The 9925-nt window shown below is 37.0% G+C and overlaps 2 protein-coding genes across 2 annotated transcripts; both read right to left on the minus strand.

The window, feature by feature from the left end:
- Positions 1–2866: 2866 nt before the first annotated feature.
- On the minus strand, positions 2867–3701 carry LOC121978129. The gene is made up of 3 exons (XM_042530508.1): positions 3683–3701; positions 3268–3630; positions 2867–3051 (listed from the first exon to the last, which is right to left on the minus strand). The coding sequence occupies exons 1-3, from the start codon at positions 3699–3701 to the stop codon at positions 2867–2869; spliced, it is 567 nt and encodes a 188-aa protein (XP_042386442.1).
- A 1951-nt stretch (positions 3702–5652) lies between these two features.
- On the minus strand, positions 5653–6443 carry LOC121977419 (54S ribosomal protein L19, mitochondrial-like). The gene has a single exon (XM_042530001.1). It carries the CDS (start codon positions 6322–6324, stop codon positions 5860–5862), a length of 465 nt encoding a protein of 154 aa, XP_042385935.1. The 5' UTR covers positions 6325–6443; the 3' UTR covers positions 5653–5859.
- Between the last annotated feature and the right edge of the window lie 3482 nt (positions 6444–9925).

Consider the following 9925-nt stretch of genomic DNA (forward strand, 5'->3'; position numbering starts at 1 on the left):
TAACCTATTTATATATTCATATTTATAAAACTTGATTAAGCATATAAAACTTGATTATCCAACTTTTATTCATATTTATAAAACTTGATTAAGCATATAAAAAATTATATTATTTAATAAATAACTCTTATAAATAAGTTTTATGATAACTTTCAATGAAATTAATTAAGCAACTTAAATAACTTAAATTAATTAATCACATTAAAATAATAAAAAAAATATTATCTAAACATCAAAATAACCCTAAAATTATCATCTAAGGATCAAAATAATCAAAAAAAGTATCATCTAAGCATTAAAATAACCCTAAAACCATCATCTAAATATCAAAATAGCTCTAAAATTATCATCTAAATATCAAAATAATCCTAAAATTATGATTAAAAATATTAGATAAAGAGCTTCTATATCGAGGAGAAAAGATTCAGAGGAGCGGTCGAAATAGGAAGAAGAGATAGCATCAGATTGGAGTGACGAAATAGGAGAAAGATTAATCACTATGAAGAATCGTTTGAGAAAGAGCAATATCGGAGCAGGAGAAGAAATCGTCTAAGGAGAGGAAGAGTCACTCGAGGAGAAGAAGAATCACCAGAGTTGAAAAAAAAACCCTAAATTTGCCTCGATATGGCTTTTTTTTACATATTTTAGCAATGATTTAATTACATTCATTGCTAAAATATGTAAAGATTAGCGACGATTTATTCATGATTCATCTCTCTCTCTCTCTCTCTCTCTCTCTCTATATATATATATATATATATATATACACACCATGTAAGAAGAAGAATAGGGAGAAAGTAAGAAATAATATGAGAGCAATAAAATCTATTGTTCATTGATATTTGTCCTAAGGACAATACAATATATAATGTTCAAAAAGTACTTGGTCAATTAACTAATTAATAAATAACAGAATTATTCTAAGAATAATTATAATAGAATTATTAGAATAATCTAAATACTAATATGATTTGATTTGGTAATTTGATCCGATTAATTTTGATAATTCTGTTTTATATCTTTTTATATATATATATATATATATATAATTGCATCTTGGGGTGCTTATCTTGGAGCCAATTCTAGAGAAGATGCCCTAATAAATTATTAGTGATGAATTATTAAAAGTTGTTGCTAATATTTTACTTATGGGTGATGATCAATTATTTCATTACTAATGTTATATATATAAATCAGTGCCAAGGTGATACTGGTCTTTTAAAACTAACACTAGATTAAAAAACACCACCACCTAGTGTTGGTGTTGATCTTTAAAGACCAGTACCACCTAGTGCTATTGCTGGTCTTTAAAAACTAGTGTTCCCTTGGGGCGGTGCAGTAATTAAGGCATGAGATGTTGTCACATGAAGTCTTGGTGTCGAAATTTGGTGCGTCTGAGCATGCCCTCCATCATGTTTTGGCCATTTGCACTAATAGCTAGTAGCCATCCGTGATTTACCTCTTCCGTGTTGGCCTAGAGACGAGTGCTGAAGTGCTGGAGTGAGCGAATTGTCTTTTGCCACATTGTCTTTAAAAACCAGCACCACAATGGGGTTGGTGTATTTAAGTTGTGGTGCTAGTTTTTAAAAATTAACATTATAGTGATTATTGTAAGAAATCAAATAAGATTGAAAATAAAATTTTATTTTAATTTAAAAGAAAAGAGAAAAAAATTATTACATTTAAGTGAGAGAAGAAGTCACGTTAAGTCGTCCATGTCAAATATCGCTTATTGTCGCTCAACTAAGGATGTACAAGTTAACATTTATATATATATATATAAAACAGATGACGTCACATATATAAGGGGTTGTACTCTATCAACCCCTATATATATATATATAGGGAGTTGATATATAAAATGTCCGAACTCACTTTCGTGACCAAGATGAATTGGGATAATCGGATCTCAACCAAGTATAGTTTTCTATTTCTTTTAATATTTGTTTAATGTAAATGACTTTTATTAGCACCGGCAAATTGTTTGACTTCTTGTAACGTTGATGTGCTTAGCAAGGAGAGAGATGGCACGCATGAAGAATATATAAATACAAAAATTAAATTAAAGAAACAAATATCCAACATAAGTTAATTAATTTCAAAATCAAAATAAAATTATGTAATTAGTTTACTGTTTAAACTGAATTTTGAAACAAATTTTAAATGAATTCATGATTAATAAATTTTAATTTTATTGCATAAATAGATTGAATTATTAATTAAATAAATCAAGCTTAAGTAATTTAAATTAAATTTAGAACTAATGCATTAAGAATTTACAATTATTTAAAATATGAAATTTTGAATTAATTAAAAATATTTTGGATTGCAATACTTAGTTATCTTTTTTAAAAATTAATTTCTACATATTATAATCAATTAAACATTATAAGTTTACTTATAAAATACAAAAATATAATTAATTAAGCATTAAAATTATTTGGATATTTGTATAGTTCTAAATTTTCTTTAAAATATGGAGACTAAAGAGAAATGGAAAATTGAATTTGAAATTGTAAATTATGATAAACAACATGCAATATATAGATAGAGATAATTTAACCTATAAAAAAATAGAGAGAGATAATTTATAGAAAATAAATAAGGATAACAAATAATTATTACAATTAATTAGACAAAGTCTAGCAATGGTCTCTATGTACCACATAGCATTTAGGTGTGTTTGATTTAAGTTATCTTGTATAATCTTAGTTATGTGATTACCAGGTAATCACATAATAAGGTTATGAGAAATAAAACATAACCTATTAGGTGTTTGGTTCAACTTAGGTTATACAATCACTTAGATTTATATTTACTAATTTATCCTTTAATTTTTGAATTAATTTAATTGAATAAAAACTTTTTATCTCTTCTCTCCCGTGACCAAAAAAACCAAGAAAACAGATCGGATTGACAAAAGGAACGCAACGGAAGAATCACCATGGCTGAGAACAAAGCCATCGGGGAATCGTGGTTGAGCTGCGAATTCATCGAGGTTCAGATTTAACGCCTGTACCACTCTGTCGGGCACCAAAACGGTGGAACAGCCTGCGCAGAGTAGGAATAACGATAGGAAAAGGTTGAAAAAAACGAATGAAAAACGGAAAAATCGCAAAAGCTTTACACGCAAAGGACAAGGAATAGTATGAGGGCTTATTGGCCAGCAAATTGAATCATACGAGAAAAAACAAAAAAAGGAATACAGATTGTGGAAGATACCAGATCCATGGGAAGGATTTTGGCAATCGATGGAAGACGGTGTACCTGACTTTTTCTTCGGTTCGAATTTGTTTCCGGCGGTACGCGGAAGAAAGACTCCGGTGCCGACGGACTCCTTTCGGACTCCTGCGATGTGGAGGAAGACGGCACGCATGCCGGACCCTGTAAAGGCCAGTGGCTGTTGCGGTTGAGCAGGTGGCTTTCCTAAGGGCGGCCACGCAGAGGCGGGGAGATCCAAGGGGCGGCAGTAGAGATTTTCGCCATACCGTCCACCACTAATGGTGGATTTGGCTTTGGTCTGCTTCGCCCACGCCGTCGTGTGCCGTTCCGCGCCACCAACAGGAGCCACGGTCGCAGCTTCGGGTGTGCTCGAAGGCTGACGGCGAGCTCCTGCGGGAGCACGTATGCCTCGCGCAGGAAATTGGTGAAATTGAGAATAGAGGGTAATTTTGGAATAAACAAATTGATAACCCAGGCATCGTCAAAAACCTTAGATTTATGAGATAATACAATTCCGGATTGCATGCCGACTTTGCTGACGTGGCGAGAATTGTTTATTACCGGGAATCACTTATTACCTAAACCAAACAAGATTTTTATTGATAACCTACCAAGGTTATTAATGATAACCCCCAACCAAACGCACCCTTAAGGTTTTGATTACTGTGAAACTAAAGAAGTCCAGGTAAAGCCCTAGGGAATTTTTGAAATTTTACTTGGTCAAGGCAATCGGATCAATTTCGGTCTCTTATTTTCTTTGTTTTTCTTTTGTTTTAAAACAAATATTTTTTTTAAAAAAAGTCATAAATAAAATATTTTAAAAACAAACGGAGCCTAAGGAGATGGGCTTGCCATCGAAAGAATCACAAACTTATCATCGAATCCAAACGATACCCACTACAGCTTGGGGCATCTGACAGCTTATTGAACTTACTCACACAAGAGGCACATTCCAATACTGTAAATAAACTTGTGCTAAGTAATAATTATTATAAAATACATGGTGGTATGATAAAAATATCCACCTCCATTTATAAGCTTGATCTTTGCATATTGACTTTTCTACTACAGTAGGGTCACAATGAAGTTAGCGAGTGTTGGTGATTGAAAAGGATGAGGAAATCAATAAAGTCAATGCTTAATTCCTCAAGAATCAAAAAGAAGAAGATAAAACTATTTATTACTAATTGAAAATGACACCCAAAGAAGATGCACTACAAAGAATTTAATTCCACAAAAACCAGAGCAAATACGAGGTTACAATAGTTCGTCACTCATGAGAAGGGACAACCAAGAAAAGATAACGATGAAACAATATTTTCCGACAGATTGAAATAAATCTCGGCACCATTGCTCATGTCCAAAGAAAAGATGGCAATACTTCATGAAAAGACCACTTCGATGCAAGAATAATTAAGAAGTTTGATCTCTGCTGATTTTCAAGTTCAAAATTGTTGTTCTTTTCTCCTCTCCATGGAGATAAACAGACTACAACGATGAGAAAATCAATCAGAGTAAGCTGATGTACAGAGGAACCTATGGAACAATTTGATTTTCTTTTTTACAAAAACCATAGAATAAGGTTCATTTTCACAAACCTAGAGCTACAGTTGTTACTAAATTGCAGCAAATACTGCCTATGAAACAGGTAGAACTTCCTGATTCACACATCTTGAAATATTTTACTCACACCTATGAGAAGGAATCTAGATTGCCTAAATTGGAGACTCAATCTACTTTATGCAATCAAAATTTACTAAGGGAAAATCTACTGTCATAAATTTTACAAACGGTGAGATCCAACATGTCATTCAGTCTTATGCAATCATGATAAGTAAATTCAAAAATGGAATATCGAAAACTTGGAGGGGATTTCTAAAGAGTAATTAGAAAATAAGAATCATTTCTGGACTTGCCAATATGAAGGAAATGATGAAAAGTAAATTGAGTTGCATATCCCCCAATGAGAAATCACAATGAGAATAAAAATAATTAAAGAATGAGACTACTAAACTGGTCTATGTTGTAGCAACGGCATTAGAGATTCAGTTTAAGACCTTGCAAGAATTCACTAAGAATTATATTATTTGAGCTGCAAGGTTGTCAGGATTGAGAGTGCATTGAAGAGATTCAGCATCATATTAAATGGATCAATACTTTCTTTTTTTTTCTAAACTTAGCTTTGCAGAAAAATTACACAGGTAAAATCATGCGCCACAAAAAATTCATCTCCATTGTCCTTAAACGACTCTATCCTTGAACTCGATAATCATTTCTATTGGAATCTGAAGATTTACATGAAAAGCACAATCTTATACTTGAATTTCTCTATCCTTATTAGGCAGCTAGTGGATTTTCCAAAACATTTGTTTTGCCAGCAGAGGATTGCAATTTAATTAAATTAATCCATCACAAATGCAACTGTAAAAGTAAATGCACATGAAAAACCATATGAACTAGAGAATTTGAAGCCAGATTGTCACGTTCAATAGTAAGAAGAATGAGATTTAACTGAATTAAGCAAGAAAGTAAACTTTTGTAAATACGGTAACTACTTTTCAGTGAATTCTCAACAGCTGGAACCTTGATCGAAAACGCACAAGAAAGAGAGGCGAACCATGGCTGTGGCACTGTGAATCAGAGATCTTTAACGATCTCGATGCCCATTGAACGCGCGGTGCCTATGATGGACTTGCAGATGGCCTCGATGGAGAGATGCTTGCAAGAGACGTCTGTTTGCTTTATCTTGGCGATCTCGTAGACGTGGCGGAGGGTGAGGGAGGACGCGACCACGTGACCGGGACGCTCGCTACCCAACTCGAGGCCGGCAGCTTTCTTGAGGAACCAGCTAACCGAAGGGGATTTGACGATGAACTCGAAGGTGTTGTCCTTGTAGGCGGTAATGGTGACGGCCATGGGGGTGTCGGGACTGTACTTCTGGGTGCGCGCGTTGAAGTCTTTGCAGAAGGCCATCAGGTTGAGTCGGTACTGCCCCAGAGCAGGGCCGACGGGCGGTGCAGGGCGAGCGCCGCCGGCGGGCACGATGAGGCGGATGGTAGCGGCGATCGGGCGACGGGCAGCCACGTCCTTGAGCGTCGCCATTAGGGCCGAGGGAGACGAGGGCTAGAGAGAGAGATCCGTTCCGGCGGCTTGGTCGGACGAAACACTGTAAACCCTAAGTCCCTAATCCAGTGCCCAAGGCAACAACAAGGTCCGCCTCAATTTTGTCCCGACATGGACACGTGTACCAGTTGTTTAATCACAGCAAGTGTTTATGTTTTGGATTAATTGATGATTAAATTAAATTTTACGGAAGAAAATGGAAAGCACTTTCAAAATTTTCAAAATAACGACTCACTAATAACCAAAAATTTGCATGTAGTCCCTATTAATTTTAAATCGAAGATAAATAATTTTGATTAAAATTATTTTCACTTTTATAATAATTTATCTTTAATATGGAGTAACTTTAATTAAAATTATTTTAATATGAAATAAAATTTTCAAAATTGGAGCAAAAGGTGGGAACCGCCCACCCCAGCGGCCCCCTGCGCCCGGCCCCACAGGTGTGCAGGAGGAGGTAAATCAGGGTGAATGCTGGGTTGGAGGTTGACGGGGGTTCGAGGCATTTAGACCAGCAGACGGGGATATTATCCCTCATTGCAACTGGTGACACTCGAACCTTCGACCAATTGGATTTAGGGTTTTCAAAATGCTCTAAGGCGAAATGGATGGTGGGGCGTAGCTAGGGGAGGTTTGGGGTGGGACCGTATTTCTTGAAATTTGAGGAAAAAAAATTACACATTGGAAAAAAATAAAAAAAATTAATTATAAAGTTTAACCTTCTATAAAATTTTACATAAAAAAATCCAATAAAAATTAGAAAATATTTTTTTTTCTCTCTCTGAGTTTCTTTTTCCCTTCTCTCCTATTTTTTTATTTGTCTTCAATATCGTATTTTATTTTTTCCTTGTATTTTTCTCCCTGCAACTACAGCTGACATTATTGTCACTACACGATATTATTGGCAGCTGTCGTTGTTTGCTAGAGTATCGTTATCGTCACTACACCAATTATCCATAACAAATAACTTTTGGATTATGGTAAAATTTTCTTATTTGATCTTTTTCGTTACAGATTTAAGTGCTAAAAAAATATGGTGTCAATTTTTCATATTTATATTTTTATTTGTTAGTCAAGTTTACTATCAATTTTATTATTATTTTTGAATGGTTGAAAAAATGTTAGTCATTAAATTAAGTAATTATATGTTTAAAATATTATGCTAATAATAAATTAGGTGAAATATGAATGTCGAGATATTTTAAGAAAATATGAGATATACCTACTTCAAATAGGGCATCTTTGTTAGGACCAAAAAGTAGCTAGAGGGGGGGGGGGGGGGGGAATAGCTCGTCGCGATCGCTCGGTGTTCGGCGTTGCTTGGCGTTGCTTGTCGTTGCTTGTTTCTTCAAAGATGTGCAGCGGAAATACAAAGAAACAATCACACAACGCTAACACGGTTGGTTTACTTGGTATCCACCTCACAAGAGGTGACTAATCCAAGGATCCACACCAACACACACACCCTCCACTAATAAAACTCTCCTTTATGGTAACTACCAAGGGCGGAGAAGCCCTACAAGACTCAATACAAGAAGAGAGGGAAAGGATACAAGAAATACAAGCTTACAAGCTTACAATGAGTATAAACCCTAACCCTAGCTTCTCTTCTTGGCTTTGATCCGCCTCTTGACTTGGAGAACTGCCAAGATCCTTGAAGCGATCGAGCTTTGTGAGTCTTGTGGAGGAGGCGAGAGATGGAGTGAATCTGCGAAGAGATGCGAAGGAATCGTGCGCTGTGGCCTTTATCGGCGCCGGTCGGATCCCGTCGATTCGAATGTTCCCAATCGATCGGGAGACTTTAGATCGATCCGCGGATCGCGGCGCTTCGCGCGAGAAGCGCTGGATCGATCCATGGATCGATCCGGCGCTGCTGCGGCGGCGTCCCAATCGATTCACGATCGATTGGGACATCTGATCGATCCGATCGATCCGGAGGCTTCGACCGGGGAAGGCACGGATCGATCCACGATCGATTCGGCTCTGATCGATTCAGCGATCGATCCAACACTGGTTTTTGCCCAAAACCAAGTTCCAAGCCTACGAAACAACATCCGGTCAACCTTGACCTGTTGGTACATCATGCCTAGCATCTGGTCACTCCTTTGACCTGCTAAGACTTCCCACCAAGTGTCTGGTCAATCCCTTTGACCCACTTGGACTTTTCTATTCATGCCAAGTATCTGGTCACTCCCTTGACCTACTTGGACTTCCATCAGATGTCTGGTCAATCCCTTTGACTTATCTGTATTTCCTCGTGCCAAGTATCCAGTCAATCCTTTGACCTACTTGGACTTCCCAACACCAGATGTCCGATCATCCTTGATCCATCTGGATTTTCCCTTGCCTGGCTTCACTCACCAGGACTTTCACCTAGCTTCACTCACTAGGGCTTTCACCTGGCTTCACTCACTAGGGCTTTCACCTGGCTTCACTCACCAGGACTTTCACCTAGCTTCACTCACTAGGGTTTTCAATCTGCCTAGCTTCACTCACTAGGACTTTTCTTCTGCCTGGCTTCACTCACCAGGACTTCCATTCTACCTGACATCCCAGTTAGGACTTCCCAGTCAAGTATCCGGTCAACCTTGACCTACTTGACTCTTCTTCAATCAATTTCTTATTGTCAAACATCTAAACTCAAACCAAGACTCAGCTTGGTCAACCAGGTCAACCTTGACCTGAGGGATGTTGCACCAACAATCTCCCCCTTTTTGATGTTTGACAATAACACTTACAATACCACATGTAAGTTAGGCTAATCCTATAGCCTCAATCTTCATGCCACTAGGTAATGAACACATAAATTAAGCTCTTCATTCTCCCCCTAAGAGGGCACACTCCCTCTAGGTGATGAAAGCCTAACTTACACCCTTTCACAGGTCCTTTCATTCTCCCCCTATTGGCACACATCAACCCATCTTTGGGCACACATCAACCCATGCCCCAATTTTGGGTACACATCAACAAATCCATTTGTTGACGACTCTCCCCCTGAAGAGTTGCTCATCGTTGTTCACAACATCACTCGTTGTGATCAACACGATAATGAAGATCTCATACCCTTCATTTATCCTTAACTTCTCCCTCAATGTAGACAAATACCCAACCTTGAGCATTTTCTAACCACTTGAGTTCCCACTTGAAATAATGAGGATATCCACTCCCCATTTCAGGTTCAAAAGCTCATACATGAGCATTTTCTTTAAAGAATGTTAACCACCTTCCAAGGTTCATGAAAAATAATTTTTCATGTCTTTAAAGAGTCCCTCCCCCTAAAGACATGGTGGTAACTTCTGTCATTGCACCAACAATGACTTGGAATCCCTAAACCTTTAGGAAACCCAAATTTAGAAGTCTTGAGGTTCAAATACTCAAAGTTTGAAACAAACCTCAACCTAAACTTCAATGAAGCCTTCCTTAACCAATCCATCCTAGTTTTCACATGAAAACACCCTTTGTATGTATACAAATGTATTTTAGGGGTTTGGAATGGTTACCTAGACTCAAAGAGGTTCAAAGATCTTTGAAATCGGGCCTTCCGGTAAAATCAGAACTTGGATCGATTGAGTTGGGTTCA

This window comes from Zingiber officinale, chromosome 4B (genome assembly GCF_018446385.1).
Source record: "Zingiber officinale cultivar Zhangliang chromosome 4B, Zo_v1.1, whole genome shotgun sequence".
Classification (NCBI taxonomy): Eukaryota; Viridiplantae; Streptophyta; class Magnoliopsida; order Zingiberales; family Zingiberaceae; genus Zingiber; species Zingiber officinale.